Source organism: Hyperolius riggenbachi, chromosome 10 (genome assembly GCF_040937935.1).
Source record: "Hyperolius riggenbachi isolate aHypRig1 chromosome 10, aHypRig1.pri, whole genome shotgun sequence".
NCBI classification, from domain to species: domain Eukaryota; kingdom Metazoa; phylum Chordata; class Amphibia; order Anura; family Hyperoliidae; genus Hyperolius; species Hyperolius riggenbachi.
The window spans coordinates 64,194,084-64,219,036 of NC_090655.1; the positions used below are offsets into that span (position 1 = coordinate 64,194,084).

A 24,953-nucleotide genomic window follows, 5' to 3' on the forward strand; every position below is an offset into this window, starting at 1 on the left:
TGTGTCACATGTCCCCTCTTTGCAGTAATTGTGAACTATTTTGTTTTTCCCCCAGTGGATTGCTTGGGTCTCAGGAGAGCAACTACAGCAGGCAAATGCACCAAAATGGCATGAGGAACACTGGGCCATTTAACAACGGAGGGGGAATATGTGTACATAAGTAAGAAGAGGCCATTTTGTGTGGTTTGGATAACAATATGGGATCATAGATATAATCCAAAGCACATACTGAGGTCCCTGCATGCTGTTATGTAATCACTAAGGCACATTTCCGAGACCCCTAAAAGCAACACCATAAGTTGGTATCAGGAGCAACCCAAAAACATGTTCAAGAGATTTCTTTCAATTTAAAAGGCAGTTTTTCTTGCAGTATGCCTCAACTGGTGTCTGTTTATCAAATTGTTTTAGAGGTGTATTGGTATGCTTCCCCAAAAGAATCGTATTCCTGCATTGGCAGTGAGTATAAACTAAGCCCTTTAAAGTAGACGTGAACTCTTGCACATGACACAAGGAAAACAGAGAGAACTCAACTTCACGTAATCACATGTGTAATTTGATACCTCAGTTGTGTCAGCACAGAAATTCGTCAGATCTCTGCAGACACAGCTAATATGTAAATACAGGATGTTAACCCTTTCTCTGCTTTTATGAAAATAGGAAGTAGACACTGAAGATTTATTGCAGTAGTTCTGTAAGATGTAACAAAGATATGTAATTTTCTTTAAAGGTTATTATACTATTTCTTATCTTATAGAGCAGAGATGAAGTTCTGAGTTCAGGTGCGCTTTAAGGGTCCTTACTTAAAGAATTAGCCAGGCCTCACATTGTCTACCTGGAACAATAAAAATGGAACATGCTTCACTTTATTGACAGAAGAGACTGAAGGCCCTAGAGGCGTCTTCTTAACCTCCCTGGCATTCAGTTTCTGCTGGATTTCTGTGCAAAAAGTGATCCAATTAATTTTCATAACCTTTTTTCCTGTAACTTAACAAAATGTGTCAAGAAAGGGTCTAGTGTACATTTAGTCCAATAAAAGCTTGAAACAAAAAAATCTAAACTAAATTTCAAAATTACTCCCCAAAATCTCTGATCATTTATACTTCCAAGCTGCAGCTGCTCAACCTGCACTAATACAATAAAGATGATGGGCAGATTCGACCAAGAGACAGATCTTTATATAATCAAATCTGATTAGAGAGAGATTGGTCGGCTGCCCATACTCCGCAGTCTGCTTCCCGATAAATGTCAACATGAAATCGCTCAGTAATCGGCCACGCCCGTTGCCTCGCCACTGCCCCCCAGTATAGGATAAATAGGTGCCCCCCAGTATAGGATAGATAGGTGCCCCCCCAGTATAGGCTAGCTAGCTACCAGGAGCCCCACAGTATAATTTAGCTAGGTGCAGGGGCTTCTGTACACTATCTGCAGCATTAGTCATGTAAGGCATAGTGCCCCTCACCCCCCGATCCCCCCTAACTTATACAGTGGGGCTCCTGTAGCAAGGTAAACCCCCTGAGCGGCATGCCCGATACTGTCGGGCATACCGCTTTCAGCAAGAATTCCTTGCCCGACACAGTATCGGGCATACCGCTCGGGAGGTTAATGGACCACTGTCACGAAAATCTTAACATTTAAAATTAATGTAAACATATACAGATAAGAAGTACGTTTCCTCTAGAGTAAAATGAGCCATACATTACTTACATGCTGTAAGTAGTAGAAATCTGACAGAACCGACATGTTTGCTCCATCCAACTGCCAAATCAGTATGCAGCGAGCATGGAGGCTGGCTAGCATCTTTTAAAACATCTCTTTTAAGGAGTGTCTTTATAAAGAATAAAGGCCATGCTGAGAATCCCACATGAAGAGATGGACTAGCCCAAAAACATGCTTCTTATTTGTATGTGTTTACACATATTTTATATTTTAAAATTTTCGTGACAGTGGTCCTTTAACATATTTAGCCTTTCCTCAGAGCAGAGGTTGAATGCTTTTGGTGTAGTCTGAGGCCTCGGAGTAGCATCAGAAGGTCCTTGGTGTGGTTTTTCTACAAATTTAGGCAGCAGTCTTCCTAAAAAAATTGAAAAATTAGTAATCCTAACTTCAGAGAAAAGAAAAAATTATCTTGGAGGGGTCTTCCTAAAAAAAAAAAACACAAGAAAAAAGCAGTCTTTACATAACCGAGGCAGGGAGTCTCTGGCGGTTTCTTCCTAACAAATACAGTGTTCTCCCTAGAAATGTTTTTCAGCCGGGTGGCATGAACAGTAGCCGGGTGGAGCAAGATGATAGAATGCAGGGCCAGTGATTCTCTGCACAACTCTGCTTACAGCAGAAGAGGAAGCGATCCGATGACAGCCGGGTGCTCACCAAAACTAGCTGGGTGGAGCACCCGGCTAAAAGAGCCCGGGGAGAACACTGAAATAACTACCCAAGTCTCAGCAGTCTAAACAATTTAGACAGGCCTCAAGTCTCCTAAGAAATAATTCGTGAGAAAGCAAAAACACAAACACACCCTAGGGCTTTCATTATTTTGGTGTGAATGTGTGTGTGGGGAGGGAAAGAGTCTGTGTCAAGTGGATGGTTGGTTGGAAGGAGAAACGAAGAACTATGTCAGGATTTGCCACTTGCTCAGTAGAAGATACTTTAGTGGCACACATAGGAAAAGCAGGTGATGAGGAAGATAGAGCAGCAGTAAAGGGAGCTGGGTTAGTCAGTTGCTCTGGCCTGTGCCTCTGGTCCAAATGGACCTTGTACAGGGCTGGTTCCTAGAACCATGCACATAAAACTGATGAGGCAGATGAATTTAGTCCTTTATATGTCTACCCTATTGTTTCTCAGGATGTTGATACTGTACCAACTTTCCTTCTCCTGCTGTGCTGGTCCCTGCATTCAAACATTTTTGGTGGGTCATGTTCCTTGCCATCAAATAAGATTACCTCCTCCTCCTTGTCACTGGACCCAAGCCCTTTGCTTCTGGCTGTGGTCTCCTGTGCGTGGTAATTATAGGAGGAAGATGCGGAGAACTGAGATGAGCTTACTGCTTTTTCCTCTGGGCAAAGTGGGCTGTCCAACTAGCTGTGTGGTGAACCATCATATGGTTACTCTTGTGATACTCTGGGTTTTTAATGTTCCTGCCCTATTTCAATTGCTTTCAAATCTTGCAGGTGACCATGGTTTGGTCAGAAGACTAGGTTTTAAAAACACCTGAATGCCAGAGGTCCTGTGCTTTTTGTGCTCCATAATCTCCCGGGATGCAGTCGCAGTGCAACATCCTTGTCCTCCTCACCCTTCCTGTATCTGTGCTGATCCATTTATTCACCTCATATTGTGTCATCAACCTTATAATTTACTTCCTTCTAGGATGGTCACCAAGTTAAAGGACACCCGAGGCGAAAAATAAACAAATGAAATAAACGATTGTATCAATCTTCCTTCTCTTAAAAATGACTTTTTAAGATATTCCAGTTTTATTTTATGTTTAACCAGCTGAGCGGTCTGGACGAGCTCAGCTCGTCCAGTACCGCCGGAGCCTGCCGCTCAGGCCCTGCTGGGCCGATTTGGCTCAAGTAAAAAGCAGCACACGCAGCCGGCACTTTGCCAGCCGCGTGTGCTGCCTGATCGCCGCCGCTCTGCGGCGATCCGCCGCGAGCAGCGGCGAAAGAGGGTCCCCCCAGCCACATGAGCCCAGCGTAGCCGGAACAAAAAGTTCCGGCCAGCGCTAAGGGCTGGATCGGAGACGGCTGACGTCAGGACGTCCATGACGTCACTCCGCTCGTCGCTATGGCGACGAGGTAAGCAAAACAAGGAAGGCCGCTCATTGCGGCCTTCCTTGTTTATTCTGGGCGCCGGAGGCGATTGGAAGAACGCCTCCGGAGCGCCCTCTAGTGGGCTTTCATGCAGCCAACTTTCAGTTGGCTGCATGAAAGTGTTTTTTTTTATTAAAAAAAAAACCCTCCCGCAGCCTCCCTGGCGATCTTATCAGAACGCCAGGGTGGTTAAATCTACCTTTTAAGTTTTAACTGTTTTTTTGTTTTTGCTAAATGACACATTCCTTGAAGTATGCCAGAGCTAAAATCTATGAACTATTGACCCTTTTTATCTCTTTCTTGCTCTTAGAAGCCATTTTCTGCTAGGAAAGTGTTTTATAGTTGGGATTTCTTATCAGTGAGGGTCACACTTTAGTCATTTCCTGTCTGAGTCAGGACTGAGTCAGCCACTTACATACCTGATATTTAACTCTTTCAGGCAGAGAAAGATAAAAAGGAACACAGCATAGTTATTTGTATGCTAGGCAGGCACTGTACATACCCATGTCCATCTCATCATGTCACATGTCACGTCGGGTATCCTTTAAGTTTACTTATTATTTATCAGCTGTAACATTAACTTTTCATAGACACAACAAGGAATAACAGATCCGAGCCACTAACTTGAAAGTCAGACTCAAGTCAGCAAGTCATTGGCAGTACACCCAAAAGAGATAAAGTTCTATATACACATTCCTATTAGAGTTAATCAACTAGCTATAATTTCAAACCTCCAGGAATTAATTACATCACTAATAACATCATTAATTACATCACATCAGGTAATTTTGAACATTTCTATTATCAATACTCAAGGTCTTCAGGGCACTTTTGTCATTGAATCCTAGGGGTCCCATAGCGTTTGTCTTGGATATCAAAACTCTATGGGATCAACGTTCTTCGATACGTTGTTGGATCTATGATCTGCTCGCAACAACTGCTTTAGGCATTTAGCTGTCTATTATTATTAATAATAATTAGCAAGAAGTTTTAAACCAGGATGATACCATTAAAAATGAATACAAATAAGCAAGCTTTCGGCCTTGCAGCCTTCGTCTGGCTTATATCGTGTAGTATTTATATAGTTCTGACATCTTCTGCAGTGCTGTACAGAGTATATTGTCTTGTCACTTAAAGGAACACTATCATGAAAATCAAATTAAAAATATATGTAAACACATACAAATAAGAAGTACGTTTCTTCCAGAGTAAAACAAGCTATAAATTACTTTTCTCCTATGTTGCTGTCACTTACAGTAGTTAGTCGAATTCTGACAGAACCGACAGGTTTTCGACTAGCCCATCTCCTCCAAGGGGATTCTCAGGGTTTTGTTTATTTTCAAAAGCACTTAGTGAATGGCAGTTGCTCAGTCCAACTGCCAGAACAGTGTGCAGCAAGCAGGGAGACTGGTCAGCATCATTGTATAAATACTTTTCAGGGATTGTCTTTATAAAGAATAAGAGCCTTGCTAAGAAACCCCCACTAGTCCAAAACCTGTGGGTTCTGTCAGATTTCTACTATCTACCGTAAGTGACATCAAGATAGTAGAAAATTAATTTATAGCACATTTTACTCTGGAAGAAAAATACTTCTTATTTGTATATGTTCACATGTATTTTACAATTTTTCGCAAAAGTGGTCCTTTAAAAATAACAATGAATAAAATTGCTTATTGTTTACAATATTGATTTGTAGTTTATTTAGTCAGTGTTTGCCCAATGTAAAATCTTTCCTCTCCCTGATTTACATTCTGAAATTCATCACTGGTGGTGACATCTTTAGCTCTGCGAGTTCTATGCACAGAGGCAGATTGCTTGCTTGGCAGTTGGAAAAAGCTGTTATTTCCCACAATGCATGGAGGTTTATAGAGAGGAAACTGTCAGGACCATGGTCCTGACATCACACTGTTAGAGGGGTTTCACCACCATATAAATTGTACAGACACCCCCCATCCTCCTCCCCCCCCCCCTTTCTATTCAAGAAAAGGTAAAGATTTCTCATGGGAAAGGTGTTATCAGCTACTGATTGCAATGAAGTTCTATCATTGGTTAAAGTTCCTCTTTAACTGTCCCTCCGAGGGGCTCACGATCTAATTTATACCATAGTCATATATCTATGTATGTATCGTGTAGTGTATGTTTTGCAATTTTAGTGGGAAGCTGTAACGATCGGTGTAACACAGAGAGGATCTGATTATCGGTGATCTGCAGTATCACCGAAAATCCAGATATATACCCGATTATTGATGATCTGCAGTATCACCGATAATCAGATATATCTCTAACCTCTGGACACCTGAGTAATATGAGTGTTTGGTGCAACAGTAATACTTCGAGGAGAGCACCCGTATAGAGGGTGCAAGGCAGTAGGAGATACTGCCCAAAGGACAGGTTCCTTCCAATGGCCTAATGCTCCCCAAGGGGCGGAGCCAGGCTGAGAGTGGGAAGGACCAGAGTGTGAGTGACACCAATGGTGAAGTGTCACTGACAGGTCTGTGAACTATCTCAAAACAGGGGAGATAGTTCTCGAGGTCGGACAGGCCAGGTCGGCAACAGACAGACAGATCAGATACAGAGACAAGAGACAGATACAGAGTCTTAAGGCGAGCAAGGTTTGGCAACGGAGTATCAGATATAGCAAAGTACCAAATCAGAGATCAGAAGAAAGGTCAGGAAAGCAGAAGGTCATAACAAATAATCAACAATGTCTAGTCTATAGGTGTGAGTTCCTAGATCATCAACACCCTGGAAGTAGTCTGAAGTATAACAGGATGGTAAAGCTAATTACTAATCTTAGGTGTGAGCTCCGTAGTCATCAACACCCTGGAACTAGTCTGAAGTATAACAGGATGGTAAAGCTAATTCCTAATCTTGGGTGTGAGCTCCGTAGTCATCAACACCCTGGAACTAGTCTGAAGTATAACACAGAAAATACACAGTATTCCTAGTCTGGGGTGTGAGCTCCGTAGTCATCAACACCCTGGAACTGGTCTAGAGAATAACACAGATAATGACAACAAGGTCTGAGTGCTTCCACGTAGTGATCGCAACGGCAGACACCAGAGAAATGACCAGCACCCAGTATATATACTATAGCTCTCTTCAGCGCCTCCCCTAAGTGCTGGACCAATGAGAACTGATGGAATTGTCAGCTGACCGGCTTGGTCAGCTGACTCCCTTCTGGCTGTCATAAAAGCTCTGCCTCTCAGCGCGCGCACGTCCTTCTGAACCTGTGTGGACTATCAGTCCCAGCCACACCAGACATGTGTTGTAACCCATCCGCTGTGCTGAACGCGGAACCAGCCGCACCGCTATCAGAGCATGCGGCGGTTTCTCCGCGTTCAGCCATACCGATAGATGTTGGCCTGTGCGTGCAACCCGCCGCATGGGACGCAGAATCCGCCGCCTTGTTCTCAGGACATGCGGCGGTTTCTCCGCGTTCAGTCATGCTAACAGATGCAGGCCCACGCGCGCAACCCAATTAGCCGCCTTGCTCTGAGCACCCGCGGCGGCTTTTCCGCGTTTTCTCACAGAAGCCATTTAACTTACCTGTATGTTTTTGGTCATGGGAGGAAACTGGAGTACCCAGAGAAAACTCATGCAGACACAGAGGGTACATACAAACTCTGTGCAGATAATGCCTTGGCTGGGATGTGAACCGGGGAGCCAATGGTGCAAGGTGAGAGTTCTAATCACTACGTCACCATGGTGCCCACTCTGCTTTGTTGTTTTGTACAGAGCTAGGACAGAAAAATGGCAGTTTTCTTACTCTGCCTCAGATCATCTGGATTGTTTATCCCGGTTACCATAGTAAGTGTTGGCACTTGTGTGCTGTTACAAGGTTTGGAGTTGAACGCACCATGGTTAATGCACACACTTTGAGCTTGTGCACACGGATGTGCTGCACGCTCGTATGCAGTTACAAGCAGAGTGAGGTAGGCTGGACAGTAGGGTGCTTTGCTAACCTTTAAATATTCATGTCCACTTCATGGCATTGAGCCGTTTTCCGCCATGGAAGCTATACAGTGGTCCGTGATGATGCATGCGTATTGTGAAACAATTGTTGGCCGAATAGCCCCTATGCACAATATGATGTATATATGTAATGCTGTACTTGCTGCTACACGTCTGAATTAAACCTATATGTATTTTACTGGTGCCTATGTGATCCTTTGGAGTTAACAGAGATTCACGTGTTTGTTCATAAACGTGGAGGGTACAGTGAGTGGTGCAGAGGTCATTAAAGTATATGCTGTTCCCCACTGGCCTGCAGAGACTTTTTTGTTCCTTTGAAGAAAATAATAAAAAAAAACTCAGAAGTGAGACAATACATGTATAACTGGATGGACTATTTAAATAAAGAATATTACCTTGAGCAAATTAAAATTGTTTGATAATAGACAGGTAAAGGTAGTCAGGCTACTAATGTACAGAAAAGCAGCAGTGCTGCTCAGTGCCTGATGTTATGTCATGAACTTGCAAATAATCTAGTCCTACAATAAGCCCCACTGACAGACAGTACTAAACAATATAAGGAGGATGATGAGTGCTTACAGCACAGCTGTACATAAGTGTCCTCTCCCAACTGCAAGGTATTGCAATGTCACAAACTTAGTAGTTAGGAATTCTGCAATGGATGTATGGTGGTCACTGGGTTCCTCTTATATAGTGACTTGTGAGGTATTTGCCAGGGAATTAAGACCTCTGACATTCATACTTAACCTGGACAGGATTGAATTTAAGGTATTTTTCTTTGCAACTGTGGATGCTGTTTTTTTTTTTACCTCTCCTTTTCATATACTTAGTTGGGTGGACTTTTTAGACAGTTAGGTCCATAAATATTTGGACAGAGACAACTTTTTTCTAATTTTGGTTCTGTATTATAGCACGATGGGCTTGATTCACAAAGCCGTGCGAACTCCTAGCACGGCCCCGCTATGCTTCACGCTCGGTTTACAGCGCATAAAACTTTACGCTCGCTATAACAACCATTTGCACGCATTCATGCGGCACAACGTGTGCAAAAGTATGCATTGCGCTGCATGAACGCACGTAAACGTTATAGTGCACATAAAGTTTTATGCGAGATAAACCGTGCGTGAAGCATAGTGCGGCCGTGCTATGTGTTAGCACGGCTTTGTGAATCAAGCCCAATGAATTTTAAATTAAACAACTCAGATACAGTTGAACTACAGACTTTCAACTTTCATTCAGTGGGGTAAACAAAATGATTGATTAAAAATGTGAGGCAACTAAAACATTTTTTAACACAATCCCTTCATTTCAGGGGCTCTAAAGTAATCGGACAATTGACTCAAAGGCTATTTCATGGGCAGGTGTGGGCAAGTCCATTGTTCTGTCATTATAGGTTAAGCAGATAAAAGGCCTGGAGTTGATTTGAGGTGCGGTGCTTGCATGTTGAAAATTTTGCTGTGAACAGACAACATGCGGTCAAAGGAGGTTTCCATGAAGGTGAAAGAAGCTATCCTTAAGCTGCAAAAACAGGGGGGAAAAAACCCATTCAGATATTGCTACAATATGACGAATTGCAAAATCTACAGTTTGGTACATCCTGAGAAAGAAAGCAGATAGTTTGTGCCGTTTTATGACATTTTATCTGACATTCTATTGATATTCCTTGTGCATTTATTTGTCATTGGATTCTCTCACGGATATATACGCCGGTTATTTTACTGACTTGCTGATTGTATATTGGCTCTCTAAATTATATTAGCCAATACCACTGGTGGATTGAGTGACTCAGGTACCGTATATACTCGGCTGTAAGTCGAGAAATTTAGGACTGACTCACAGTGTAAAAGTGTGTGGGGGGGGCGACTTATAGTCGAGTCAGACCTAAATTTCCTAACTTATAGCTGGGGTCTGGTGCCTCTTTCTCTTAGTTATGCTATACTAAACTGCCCCCCACTCTGGCTCTCCCTCCCTCCTGCCTCCTCCTACTAATAATTATGGCCAGTTTCCCTACAAACCTTCCCTTGCTTCCCAGCCGCTGTGGTGCATGCCTGTCTCTAGCTCCGGGTGCCCGCTGCTCTCTCCCTCCTGATGCCCGCCTCTCTCTCTCTGTGTTACTCAATTTGGTGTAAGCAGGGCTGACATACATTACCTAATCCACCGCTGCGCGCTGTGTCCTTTGATCTCCTCTTCGCTGATGCCGGAAAGCGTACTATAACGTCTCTTCCGTTTCTGGTACCACCTGACTCCCAAGGTCACATGGTACCGGAAGCGGGAGAGACGCTATAGTACGCTTACCAGCATCAGCGAAGAGGAGATCAAAGGACACAGCGCGCAGCGGTGGATTAAGTAATGTATGTCAGCACTGCTTACACCAAATTGAGTAACACGGAGAGAGAGTCGGGCATCAGGAGGGAGAGAGCAGCGGGCACCTGGAGCTAGAGAGACAGGCAGACATCACAGCGGCTTGGAAGGAAGGGGAGGTTTGAGGGGAAACTCTGCCCTAGGAACATATGCCTGCTGTGCTGCAATGTGCACTCTGCCTACGGGGCACTCGGGGCGGGGGAGGGAGAGAGAGAGGAGTTGGGGATTGGTCTATAGGTGGGCAAACTAAGGAATCACAAGGCAAACAGAAGGGAGGACACAGCTGCAGCCATACAGGGCACAGGGGATCAATGTTGGGCAGGTGCTGGCTGCAACTGGGGAGGAGGAGGTGTAAATATCTTCACTTGGGAACCAGGAGGTATTAATAGCAGCACCTGGGGACCAGGAGGGGTTAATGGCTGCAGTACTTTATGCAGTATAGCCATTAACCTCTCCTAGTTTCCAAGTGCAGACATTACTTCTCCTGGTTCCCAAGTGCAGAACCAGTAACCCTCCTAGTCCCCACCTGCAGCCATCAACTTTCGTGGGCCGACTTATACTTGAAACTTTGAAAAATATCAGCTTAAAACCACTTAACGACCAGCTAACGCCCATAGGCGTCAGCAGGTCTTAAGTGGGCTACCATGGAAACGGCGGCCTTTCCATGTCAGTTCACGGAGGGTGTCTCCGTGAACAGCCGGAGAGCCGCCGATCGCGGCTCGCCAGCAAAATGTAAACACACGGGGAAGAAATCCCCGCTGTTTACATCATACGGCATACGGATATCCGTCCTGCGCACTTCACAGCCAGAGCGAGAGGGCGGAGAAGGTAGGGAGGGCGGAAAACGCTGCGGAGGGGGGCTTTGAGGAGGCCCCTAGCTCGGCCACACAGAGCGGCGGCGATCAGACCCCCCCAGCAGGTCATCCCCCTAGTGGGGAAAAAAGGGGAGGGAAGTCTGATCGCCCTGCTGTATTCACGATCTGTGCTGCGGGCTGCAGAGCCCACTCAGCACAGATCTCTAAAACACAGCCTGGTCCTTAAGTGGTTAAGCGGGTCAAATTTTGGGGTCGACTTATACACGAGGTCGACTTGTATCCGAGTATATATGGTAGTTTTGCTATTGTATAGAGTTTTACCTACTGGCTGGACTGGCAGCTTTTAAAAGGCAATTCAGCACCTATTTAAAGAAAATATATAGTAAAATTAAAATAAAGTCAGATGTACTCATATCTAAGCACTACATCTCCCAGCATGCAGTGTGGTGGCTGGGAATGCTCAACGTTGCCACGTGCACATCAACCTGCGGCACATGAGAGTTTAAATGGGGGGAGCAGCCCCTCGAATGTAAGTAATGCCTGGTCCCCCTCCCTCCCCCAATGCCCCACACTAATTACAAACTTTCTTTAGGGGGAGGTTTGTTTTATATATTTTATTAATAAGTAGGTGCTCAGATACAAGTACAAGAATAGTCTTTCTTTGCTGCAGTGTTTGTATTTTGCAGTAAAGTGTCTCTTCCTTCTGCTAACAACATTACTGGGTAAAAGTGCGGGTAGAGCACTAAAACCAGAAACTGTTATTTGGAATATTTCATGTTTTTCATTATCTATCTATCTATCTATCTATCTATCTATCTATCTATCTATCTATCTATCTATCTATGGAACCGGCATGGCTTCATTTCAGGTAGCTTATGCTTAATTAAAGTGATTTAGGCTACTTGCACACTAAGACGTTGCGTTAGGTGCCACGTTAAGGTCGCATAACGTGCACCTAACGCGACGCCTGGTGCTCTTCGTTGTGGACGTCAGAGTGAGCCGCGTTGTGCAGCTCACTCTGGCGTCCGTGATGCGTACTCTTGTGTGCATGCGGCATCACGTGGTCCCGCCGGCCAATCGCCGCACAGAGCGGCCGCTCCAGGAAGTAAACACTGCACGTCACTCACAACGTGCAGTGAATATTAATTAGCCATGTGCCTGGTCGCTCTCCGCTCCTCCCCAACATGACTGCGCATGTGCAGACAGTCTAACGCGGCTTAAGCCGCTCTAACACCGTAGCATGCTGCACCTTCTTAAGAACGTGCAGCGTTACATTGCTGTGCGTTGGAGAGCGTTACAGGCTGCACTAACGTGCGCCTGTAACGTCTTAGTGTGTAAGCAGCCTAAGTTTGATGAGGTTTACACCTGACTGTTAGAAAATGAAAGTAATGTGATAGTATTTAATTTCTGTAAAAACATTTGATTCTGTTTTTCATAATAGCTTGATACAGAAACTGAAGATACACAACCTTCAGGACAATGTAGAAATTGTTAAAGGTGAGAAGTCAAAGGTTAGTTGTTGATGGATTTAGAAGTCACATACCATAAGATTTAGTTCTGAGGCCTGTTCTTTGCAAATTCTGCTGTTATTATATAATTGCTGTAACTATTGTTTTTGTCTTTTCCTGGTCTTTCTTTTAAAGTCATTAAAATTATCTTTTTAATCAAATTTGCAGCCAGCTAAGAATCTACAAAACTACTAGGCCCCATTTACACTTAATCAGTTGCTCTCAGTTATAACTGAAAGGTCAACTGATTTTCAAAGTAATGCCCATGTTTTCCTATGGCACAGTTCACACTATACACTTAAGATTAGTTAAGTTAACACTTAACTGAAAGATTTTTCATAGTGCACTGCTATGGAGAAGAAGAAAAAAAAATGTGTACCAACTGATTAGGTGTAAATGGGGCTAAGGCTGCGTTCACAATGGGTGTTGCATTGCAACGGATTGGGAGAGCAATGTTGCACGCAATCTACTTGTTGCATTGGGTGCAGTGAAGCACACAGTCAATGAAAAGTATGCTTCACTTTTACTGTTAACACGTGCATTAATCTCCATACCACAACCTATTATTGGAAACCGCAAAACCAGTCCTTAAGTCCACCAGAGTATGGTCAAGCGATGCTAAACTACAGCTTCAAGCATGCTTCGACAGTACAGATTGGAAGGCCCTGGAAGCACCAACCTTAGACAAGTGGGCGGACAACGTTGCCTCGTACAACAGTTTTTGCAAGGACCACGGCATACCAAGGAAAACCTTCAAACTCTACCCGAACGATAAACCGTGGTTCTCCAACAGACTATGGCAACTGCGGAGATGCAAAGAAGCAGCATACAAGTCGGGCAACCAGGAGGACTGCAGGAGAGCTAAAAACATCCTAAACAGGGAACTTAGAGTCGCCAAAAGGAACTTTGCAGAGAAACTAGAACAGAACCTTTCCTCAAAGGACTCACAGGCAGTGTGGAAGGGGCTTAAGGCCGCCACTAACTACAAGCCACCCCCTCAGCACGTAACCCCCAGCATTGAGCTCGCTAAGTGACTTCTACTGCAGATTTGAGAACCAGGGGGCACCTGCACATCCCCCAGAGCCCACTGCCTCCTCTTCTGCTCTAGCTGCCCAACAACCAAGCCCAGCGCCTCTACCTGTGAATGAGGGTGAGGTTCTGCGGCACCTGTTAAGACTAAATTCTAGGAAAGCCTCTGGCCCAGACGGTGTGTCACCGGCCTGCCTGAAAACGTGTGCACAGCAGCTCACCCCCACCCTCTCTGCTATCTTCACGAAATCCTTTCAGGAAGGGAGAGTCCCCGCGTGCTTCAAGAGGTCCACTATCATTCCTGTCCCCAAAAAACAGGGGGTCTCCGACCTCAACAACTACAGGCCTGTGGCACTCACATCTGTCATCATGAAAACCTTTGAGAGCATGGTTCTGCCTCTCCTGAAACTCCATAGAGGCCTGACTAGACCCGCTCCAGTTTGCGTACAAAGCAAACAGGTCCACCGATGACGCCATAAGCACCTACCTGGAGTCTGTCTATGACCATCTGGATAGGCCGGGCTCATACGCCAGGGTCCTCCTACTAGACCTCAGCTCGGTGTTCAACACTATCAGCCCCCAAATACTTCAGGAGAAAATTACTGCGCTCGAAGTCCACCCTACCCTACGACTGTGGATCACTGACTTCCTCACGAACAGATCCCAAGTCGTGAAGGTAGGAACTATACTCTCGCAACCTAGGTCCACCAACACAGGTGCCCCACAAGGATGTGTACTGTCACAATTTCTATTCTCCCTTTACACAAATAACTGCAGATCCACAGCAAACTCTGTCAAAGTGATCAAATTTGCTGACGACACCACCATTGTGGGTCTCATAACCAAAAATGATGAGCGAGAGTACCGGGAACCAGGTAGACAGGATCTGCCACTGGTGCAGGGAGAATGGCCTGGTCCTCAACTCCGCAAAATCTGTCGAGTTGGTCGTCGGCACGCCACCCCCCCCCTCCTCCAATCTGCATTGACAAACACAGTAGTTGAAAGAGTCCCTTGTGCACGCCTTTTGGGCACTACCATCTCCAACGATCTAACTTGGAAAACAAACACTACCTCCATCCAGAGAAAAGCCCAACAGAGACTATTCTTCTTCCGCCAACTGAAGAAGTTTGGTATGTCCCAGAAACTCCTGATAAGTTTCTACTCCGCCACGATCAAATCTGTCCTCTGCACCTCCATCCTGGTCTGGTATGTCGTTTCCTCTTAAGGCGACAGTCACAAACTACAGAGTGTCATAAGATCAGCGGAGAGAAACATTGGCAAACCACTCCCCCCTCTGGACCTCCTCTACAACTCCAGACTGCGCTCCAGGGCCTTGAGGATAGCCAGTGATCCCTCACATCCAGGCTGCCGCTTCTTCAGTCGGCTCCCCTTGGGCAAGAGATTCCGGTCTATTGCCACCAAGACCTCAAGGCACCGGAACAGCTTCTTCCTCTCTGCCGTCAACTCACTGAACGCTATGCACTCTACTCCCATCCATTGATCTTTTTCATTCTCATTCTCCCCCCTACACGCCGGCTTACCTGTAAAAGCCTGTCCATGATGCACTGTGAACTTTATACTATCTGTGTTTTTAACTCTCTGTGTTTATATTTGTTGTGATTGTTGTATTTTTGCGTATTTCTACACTCAGCCCTGTGTATACCAAGCCCAATTCCGGCCACGACCCAGTCGTGCTTGGCAAAATAAAAGATTCTCCCTTTAGATTGTAAGCCTCTGGCAGGGTCCTCCACTCCCTAGTGTAATCTACAGGATCATGTGCTCCTGTCCTATGACAGCCTGTACTTGTATTACTGGGCCTACCTAACCAGCCCATATTGCATGATCATGTATTTTGTAAAAATTTGTATGTATAACTTTGTTCTATGTGTATAACCCTATGTATGTCATCCTTGTAACATTGTATATATTTATTGTCCAGTGCTGCGTAATATGTTGGCGCTTTATAAATACAATAAATAATAATAATAATAATACCGCAATGCACCCACCGCACTGTGAACATTGCATAGGTGGTGCATTGCAGTGTGGTACGCCCCATTACAAAGCGCCCGGTACTCCGCTATGCACCACTGTGAACGTGGCCAAACACAAATCTATAAAATCAATTAATATTCACACTTTTTAAATAAAAATGATCACTTCGATCAGGAAAAAAATCAATCTTCCTGAATTTTGGGGGTAAATATCTCTTTAGAAAAAAAAAATCAGATGGAACAATACAGATACTAAATGTTTTATTAGATATGGTATATTGGTTAGAGTTTGCTTTACTATCAAGCAAAAAAAAACAAAAAAAAAAACTTTCAGATTTCTGTATGGTCACCTGTCAGGGTTCATTTGTATGTGTAGTACGGATACTGAGTAGAACATGGGCAGCAAAGAAAAGAGTTTCATGTTTGTATTTTCAGTTATATAGCCTTTTTTTTTTTTTTTTTATTTTATTTTTTATAACATTGTGTCATACTGTCACAGGTGCAGTTTTAAAATCACGCTCTGTCTTTTAAGTTATAAAACAACAACAAAAAATAATGACCCTTTGAACTTTCCTGCAGTAAAACCTTATCACAAGCTGTCTCTCACTGTTTCTTGGCTGTTTAAGTGCTTCAGAAAACAGGACTGTATTCAACCAAGTTGGGTCGAATAGCTCAGAGAAGCTCTTTTGCATAGATAACTGATTTTTTTTTAACTCTTCCTGTACTGGAAAACAATATGAGAATATCAGAAAGAAAAAAAAAAGACTTAAATTGCATGCAATCACATAGGCCCACGGAAATATATTTGGTGGTTTATTATCAAGGAATTAACCTGGATTTATGGTTATATTAACAAGTAGAATGGGCCCAGCTCATTTATTTCATTATGCAATCAGTAATCAGATTTAGTCATCCATAATCAAACTATTATTATGTATTTATATAGCGCTTTCATTATCATCAGCATTTTACATAAACAAAAAATATTGGTACTAGAATTTGCCTACCAAGTTTCTCTTTGGCTATTGCTGCTGTTTGAAGAACCTTGTCGACCTTTGTTGGGATTAGTGTACTTGGAGGTGGCACCCCAGCAGAGATAAAATGCTTTAAAATAGTTTAAAAGGTAAGTATAACTTACCTCAATGACAGACAATTGCCAATAGGTGGAATAATAATACAAATGTTTATTAGTCACTTGATGACTCGTTTCGTTACTGTTGCCCTGCTTCTTCAGGTCAATAAAAAGTGTCTAGGAAACAAAATTAGAAAGGAGCTCATAGCCAATATGCTAAACATTACAACACATATTTTACCCATACAGGTAAAACGCGAAAAATTTTAATCATGCAAAAAGTCCATTTATTTCAGTAAGAATCTGACACTTTGAGCCAACAATATTGAACCTTTCCACAATATCCTAATGGTTTTAGATTTTGACTTTGGGGTTCCCATAAGCCATAATCATCAAAATTATTACACATAAAGGCTTGACATGTCTCACTTTGCATGGAATGAGTCTATTTCATATATTGGTTTCACCTTTTAAGTTGAATTACTGAAATAAATGAACTTTTGAACAATATTCTAATTTTTGGGCATTTCACCTATAGGAGCATTTCATGGTTTATGGGCAACAGTATCTTTCATTGCGAGAATTATATAACGTTTTAAGAACATCTACACAGATAAGCCAGACTAGTAGGGGAAGTTCAGAGCATAGTATAACGTTAAAGTATAAAAAGAAAAAAACATTTTTTAACCACTTCAGCCTTCAGTGTCGTTACACCTTATGCATCCGAGCAACTTTCACCTCCCATTCATTCGCCAATAACTTAGCACTACTTATCACAATGAATGATCTATATCTTATTTTTTATGCCACCAATTAGGCTAAGTTCACAGTGGGACGTTAAAGTCGCGCGTAAAAACAGCATTTAACGCAGAATATTTCAGCAAGGCTTGGTGTACAGAGGCGCCAGAGTAGAATAAAAATGTTTAAAAACCGTCTAAAAGAGGGGGATGTTCAGGTGGACTTACCTCCCTCAAAAATATAGAACTCAATTGAGTCACAATATATCAATACAAAAAAACATTTTATTTAACTCCACTTAGTGCAACGCGTTTCGCAGGTGTGGTCCTGCTTCATCAGGCAAACAGGAGTATAACTATAAAACAAACAGAAATATATACAAACATAATGACCCATAGAAATAGCTTAAAGTAAAAGGCGCAGTATAAAAACATGAGAAGACACGGTTAAATTGTAACATTTTTGTTCGCAGTGTAGTAAAACTCGCTCTATGTCTAAAAATCGCATCTAATTCATCATAAAATGTCCACAAGAATCCAAAATGTAAACAAAAGTTAGTAAATCTCCATAATTGTCCATTGATATGTTAAAGTTCATCAGCTTCTAGATTAAAGGATAGTCAGTTTAGTGAGTATAACATATAGTACTATTTTATGGCCCTAGAGCTAACTTGCAAGAAAAATTGCTAACAGTCTATATTGATATAAAAAAAATAAAATTAAAATTTCAACACCTCAGCAAGAGTGACTTACCTCAATGGGTCTAGATGCAGAAGTGAGCGCCTCTGTGTAGATGTATGAGGAGGCTCTGCTTATATAGGGAGTGTAGTTGCACTAATTGATCCTAATGAACCAATCAAAAACTGCCATGTCAGCAAGGTGTGTCAATAGAGGCACACCTGGAAGTGGTCATGAGGCAGGAATGCATACATGGACATTAAGAAAGCACGGTAGCCTAGTGGCTAGCACTCTCGCCCTGCAAGTGCTGGGTCCCTGGTTCTATTCCCAGCCAAGTTAACATCCAGTATTAGTTGTTAAAAATGTTAAAATAAATATCATATTACACTGGAAGAGTATATATATTAACACCATTTTTTTGTGGTAATCAGGTAACAGTGTCACCATCTAGTGGTGAAAGTATATATGATTGCCCAGGTTATGTGCAAATAGCAATGCTGGAAAAATTTTAATAAGTGCTCTGAATTTGATAAAAACAACATAGGAATCAAACACAAGTTAACATAGCAATTATAAAAATTATAAAAATATATATAAAAAACAAAACAAAAACAAAAAAAAATATATATACATATATATATATATATATATATATATATATATATATATATAAAATATTATTAAACAGATTAAATGGGTGGAGTTAAGATCATAAATTTAATAAGTAAAAGAGAGGACCATTAAAATAGTAAAAAAATTGTGAGTACTAAAAATCAGGTTTTTATAGAATTATGTGGGAGGTTGGATCAGAAGATTTTCTCAAGAACCTCATTTAACCCCATGGGTACTAAGGTCTTCAGAATTTGGATCCAGTACATCTCCCTATGCCGCAATGTCTCAAAAGCATTGGTGGTATTGGTGGGTAGGGCTTCTATTAGGGTGATCGTGAACAGGTGGGGGTTTTTTTTGTGATGGGTACCAAAGTGGCGGGACACGCTGTGCAGTGCGTAGTTGTTGATTATATTTCTCTTGTGTTGCCCAATGCGGCTCCTGGTGGTCTGGGTAGTACGTCCGATATATTGTAATTTACACGGGCATGAAATTAGATAGATTACATTCCTTGTTTCACATGTTATAGTCTGTTTTATTGTATACTGGGTATTGGTTATGACTGATTGGAAAGTATCTGTTTGAGTAATGAAGGTGCAAGCCTGGCAACGGGGCTTTTTGCAGGTATAAGATCCTGGGCGTGTGGTAGATTGTCCTGGGGTGGTGGAAGGGGGGTTCTTTAATCTACTTGGGGCCAGTAAATTTCGGAGGTTGGGGGCTCTCCTAAAGGTTAATGTGGGATTCTTGGGAATGGTTTTCCCTAGATAAGGGTCCTGTAGCAGTATTTCCCATCTGGAATTGAGTATGGTTCTGATGCTCTTATGTTGGGAGCTGAATTTTGTAATGAATCTTGGAAAGAGGGCAGAGGAGGTGGTTGCATGGGTGGGTTGTGATGTGGATGGTGGGTTGGGGATGGTGGCTCTTTGTTTGGCATCTCTGATTAGTTTACGTGGATATTGACGTTCTCTGAATTTTTCTGTAAGTGTTTTTGATTGTTCGTTGTAATCTTTCCTGTCTGTGCAGTTGCGAAATATTCGTCTGTATTGGCTATATGGAGTGTTGGTGGTCCAGGGGCGGTGATGATGACTGTCAAAATGAATGTAATTATTAGCATCGACTTTCTTGAAGTGTGTTTTGGTCTTGATGATATTTGAATCTATAAACAGGATGAGATCGAGGTATTCTATGGAAGTGTGACTGTATTGGGAGGTAAATTGTAGTCCCGCTGGGTTTATATTCAAAAATTCTACAAAATGTGTTATGAGTGATGGATCGCCTTGCCAAATGAATATCAGGTCATCAATGTATCGACGGTAGAAAATTATATTGGAAGAGAAGGGGTTGTTATGGGTGAATTTTAAATGCTCTAAATAGCCCATTGCTAAGTTGGCATAGGAGGGTGCGAAAGAACTTCCCATAGCTGTACCTGTTTGTTGATGATAAAATCTATCTGAAAAAGCAAAAGTATTATGTTTCAATATGAACTCAGCACAACCAATCAAAAAGGCTTGTTGTGCAGTTGGCATGTTGGGGTTGTTCCTTAAAAAGAATTCTAGTGCTGTAAGTCCAAAGGGGTGCGGTATATTGGTATATAAGGAGGTCACATCGCAAGTCAACCATATGTAATTGGATTGCCAGTTGATATCTTTCAGTAGATGGATGAGATGTTGTGAATCTTTTAAGTATGAGGGGAGGGTCTGTACGTGGGTTTGTAGGTGTTTGTCTAGGAACTGAGATAGATTACTGGTAACTGATTCTATTCCGGAGATGATTGGTCGACCTGGTGGTTTGTTAAGTGTTTTGTGGATTTTAGGTAAGTAATAGAAAAACGGTATCTTGGGGTGTTGGTTAATGATAAATGCTCTTTCATTTTTAGTTAAAATGCCGTTGAGGTATGCTGTATTGATAAAAGTTTTTAGTTTGTTGTTATATTCCAGGGTAGGGTCATAGTCGAGGGGTGTGTAATGGTCGGTATTGTTGAGTAGTCTAAATGATTCTTCTAGGTAATCAGATTTATTGAGCAGGACCACTCCTCCGCCCTTATCTGCTGGTTTGATGATTATGTCATGATTGTGTTGGAGGGTTTTGAGGGCTCTGTTTTCTAAACGATTAAGGTTGGAAGTATGGATGGGTGTTTCAAGGTCCAGTTTTTGTAGATCCTCAAGTACCAGAGAATAAAATGTAGAGATGAAGTTGCCTTTGGATGCCGTGGGGTAGAATCTAGACTTTCCTTTCAGTTGAGTAGTGATGTATTTCTCTAGAGCTAGTTCACCTGGGACTAGAGTACAGGTAGGTATGTTCTCATTGTTAGTGATGATAAGGGCTGTATCGGGAACAGGAACAGATTGTTTTTTATGGCAAAATGCCGCTTTAATGTCAGTTTCCGTATATAGGCATTCAAGTCAGAAAAAAGTTCTGACATGTATGAATTGTTGGTGGGACAAAAAGACAAACCCTTCTGGAGTAGTTCAGTTTCATGCGAAGTGAGCGTGTGGGTGGACAGATTGAATATAGATTTCATATTATTGGCTGGGTAATCTTGGTTCAGAATCGGTTTCTCTTTTCTCCTTTTGCCCCTGCATCCTCTCTTTCTGGGCTTGGGGGGGGGGGGGGGGGCGTTTCAGAGTGATCTTCGGTTTCAAAAGAACCCTGTTGCCTGTGGGGCTGGGCATGGGGAGCAGTAGGGAGTTCTGGGAGAGGGTAGAGGGAAGGTCTAAAAAAGAGACCGTGGTTGTGATGGTTGTATCAAGATTTTCATCCCCCCCGGAGGTGGGGCTGGTCTCATGAATTGCATTGAACTGATCATTAGTAATGTCCGCCCCAAGGAGTGTATCCACAACAGGAGCGTTGGGGCTGGGAACAGCTGGTTGGGGAGTGGACATGTTGTCCTGGGCTTGTGTCTGTGAGTCGTAAATGCTCAGTTGGGAGGCTCTTAAATCATCAGGGGGCTCTGAATGTTGGACTTGAGGAATGTTGCATGTTTCTGTTCCACCAGTAGGTTTGTGACCTTGGGAGAGAGAAGCTGGGGGGGCGCCATTGAGAAATTTGTACATAGGGAGTTCATTGATTTTAAAAAATGTTTTTGTGGGCTTAAGGCCCGCTGCTTTTTTACTTTTGGTTTTGGTGTTGGGGTTCCTTGGAGGTTTGGCTTTGACCACAGGTGGGTTGGTTGGTGGTAGAGTCCGGTCTTGAATTGAGATGGTTGGAGCCACAGAGGGCAAGATATTATTGATGGACAGTGTGGGGATGTCTACCATAGGTGTTTTTTTAAAAAGCGTTTTTTTCCAACATAGTGGTGTGGGCAAAACTGAACTTAGGGGGATTGTAGGAGGGTGGAGGGGGGATTGGTGTGGTTGGTGCCTGTGTGGGTGGTGGGAATGTGGGTGGCGGTACTGGATGTGGAGGTGGGTAGGGTGGGAAAATCCGTGATTGGGGTACCGGGACTGAGAGACTCATAAGAGGTGGCAGGCGTGAAGGTGCAGGGGGTGCTGGTAAAGGTGTCGGATAGGCTGGGGGGAACCTGGATTTTCTTTCCCTTTCTCTATGCTCGGCATAGGCCAGCCTATCTCGATTCAATTTTTTAAGCTTTGTGTCTATTGTTTCAATTTCAAATTTTTTAATTTTGGATACAAGGTTGGACATGAGTGCTGGGTATTGCTTGCTTTTTGAGTGAAGGGCAATAGTAGATTTGAGGCTATTGATGATAGGCTGTAAGCCAGCAATAATGGTCTTTCTTTTAGCAATAATTCTCTCCATCATCCCCCCTGTGCAAACCTCAAGGTAAATGTACCACTCATCACTGTACACAAGGTCTTTGGGAAAGGTGGAGAGAGTTTTGATTCTGATGCCATCCGGTGATATTTTTTCTTCTATATATGTCTGCTGCATGGCAATGTCGGCCAAGTTAAAGAATTCATCTTTTAGAGAAGTTTCTAGTTCTTGAAATATAGGTTTCAGGTCGATTTCAGGGATTGGTGGGTTGTTGTCCGGCTCAGCAGGGGTATCAGTATTATCAACAGATGTGTGTATTTTGAACTGTGCCAGAAGGCAGTTTCTGTGTATGGCTCGGTCTTCTATAAACTCCATATCGGGACTGCAATCGATCTGTCGCTCTAACGTGACCCAAGTGTGACGTAGAGGAAGGAATGTGCTTGGAAGAACAAAGAGAAATCGAGAGCCCAATATGGTGTAGTATTGTTAAGTTGGTTGTGGTTTAAAGCAAAATATTAAGATATACTCACAAACATGGGTTACCCATAGGCAACCACTTCAAATGCAGGTGGGGAGTATTAGAACCTGACCCCACTCAGGTTATTAAGATGTCGCTCTCTGTAGATAGGAAACGGGGTAGCACCCCTCCACCGAGGGTGGAATCAAGATTTCAGCAAGGCTTGGTGTACAGAGGCGCCAGAGTAGAATAAAAATGTTTAAAAACCGTCTAAAAGAGGGGGATGTTCAGGTGGACTTACCTCCCTCAAAAATATAGAACTCAATTGAGTCACAATATATCAATACAAAAAAACGTTTTATTTAACTCCACTTAGTACAACGCGTTTCGCAGGTGTGGTCCTGCTTCATCAGGCAAACAGGAGTATAACTATAAAACAAACAGAAATATATACAAACATAATGACCCATAGAAATAGCTTAAAGTAAAAGGCGCAGTATAAAAACATGAGAAGACACGGTTAAATTGTAACATTTTTGTTCGCAGTGTAGTAAAACTCGCTCTATGTCTAAAAATCGCATCTAATTCATCATAAAATGTCCACAAGAATCCAAAATGTAAACAAAAGTTAGTAAATCTCCATAATTGTCCATTGATATGTTAAAGTTCATCAGCTTCTAGATTAAAGGATAGTCAGTTTAGTGAGTATAACATATAGTACTATTTTATGGCCCTAGAGCTAACTTGCAAGAAAAATTGCTAACAGTCTATATTGATATAAAAAAAATAAAATTAAAATTTCAACACCTCAGCAAAAGTGACTTACCTCAATGGGTCTAGATGCAGAAGTGAGCGCCTCTGTGTAGATGTATGAGGAGGCTCTGCTTATATAGGGAGTGTAGTTGCACTAATTGATCCTAATGAACCAATCAAAAACTGCCATGTCAGCAAGGTGTGTCAATAGAGGCACACCTGGAAGTGGTCATGAGGCAGGAATGCATACATGGACATTAAGAAAGCACGGTAGCCTAGTGGCTAGCACTCTCGCCCTGCAAGTGCTGGGTCCCTGGTTCTATTCCCAGCCAAGTTAACATCCAGTATTAGTTGTTAAAAATGTTAAAATAAATATCATATTACACTGGAAGAGTATATACATTAACACCATTTTTTTGTGGTAATCAGGTAACAGTGTCACCATCTAGTGGTGAAAGTATATATGATTGCCCAGGTTATGTGCAAATAGCAATGCTGGAAAAATTTTAATAAGTGCTCTGAATTTGATAAAAACAACATAGGAATCAAACACAAGTTAACATAGCAATTATAAAAATTATAAAAATATATATTAAAAAAAAAAAAAAATATATATATATATATATATATATATATATATATATATATATATATATATATATATATAAAATATTATTAAACAGATTAAATGGGTGGAGTTAAGATCATAAATTTAATAAGTAAAAGAGAGGACCATTAAAATAGTAAAAAAAAATTGTGAGTACTAAAAATCAGGTTTTTATAGAATTATGTGGGAGGTTGGATCAGAAGATTTTCTCAAGAACCTCATTTAACCCCATGGGTACTAAGGTCTTCAGAATTTGGATCCAGTACATCAGTAGATTAAAGAACCCCCCTTCCACCACCCCAGGACAATCTACCACACGCCCAGGATCTTATACCTGCAAAAAGCCCCGTTGCCAGGCTTGCACCTTCATTACTCAAACAGATACTTTCCAATCAGTCATAACCAATACCCAGTATACAATAAAACAGACTATAACATGTGAAACAAGGAATGTAATCTATCTAATTTCATGCCCGTGTAAATTACAATATATCGGACGTACTACCCAGACCACCAGGAGCCGCATTGGGCAACACAAGAGAAATATAATCAACAACTACGCACTGCACAGCGTGTCCCGCCACTTTGGTACCCATCACAAAAAAAAAACCCACCTGTTCACGATCACCCTAATAGAAGCCCTACCCACCAATACCACCAATGCTTTTGAGACATTGCGGCATAGGGAGATGTACTGGATCCAAATTCTGAAGACCTTAGTACCCATGGGGTTAAATGAGGTTCTTGAGAAAATCTTCTGATCCAACCTCCCACATAATTCTATAAAAACCTGATTTTTAGTACTCACAATTTTTTTACTATTTTAATGGTCCTCTCTTTT

General features: G+C 42.4%; 1 protein-coding gene across 7 annotated transcripts in view; it reads left to right on the forward strand.

Annotated features, from left to right (window-relative positions):
- The window catches only part of TCF7L2 (transcription factor 7 like 2), a 774,578-nt gene that overhangs the window by 367,097 nt on the left and 382,528 nt on the right, over positions 1–24,953 (forward strand). For 3 of the 7 annotated variants that reach the window (XM_068255161.1, XM_068255164.1, XM_068255167.1), the window contains exon 15: positions 12,399–12,454. In XM_068255161.1, the coding sequence (XP_068111262.1) occupies positions 12,399–12,454 (56 nt within the window). Of the gene's footprint in view, positions 1–55; positions 1,900–3,164; positions 3,362–12,398; positions 12,469–24,953 lie in introns of those variants that run through there. The other 4 variants (XM_068255158.1, XM_068255166.1, XM_068255165.1 and 1 more) reach the window with 3 other exon arrangements.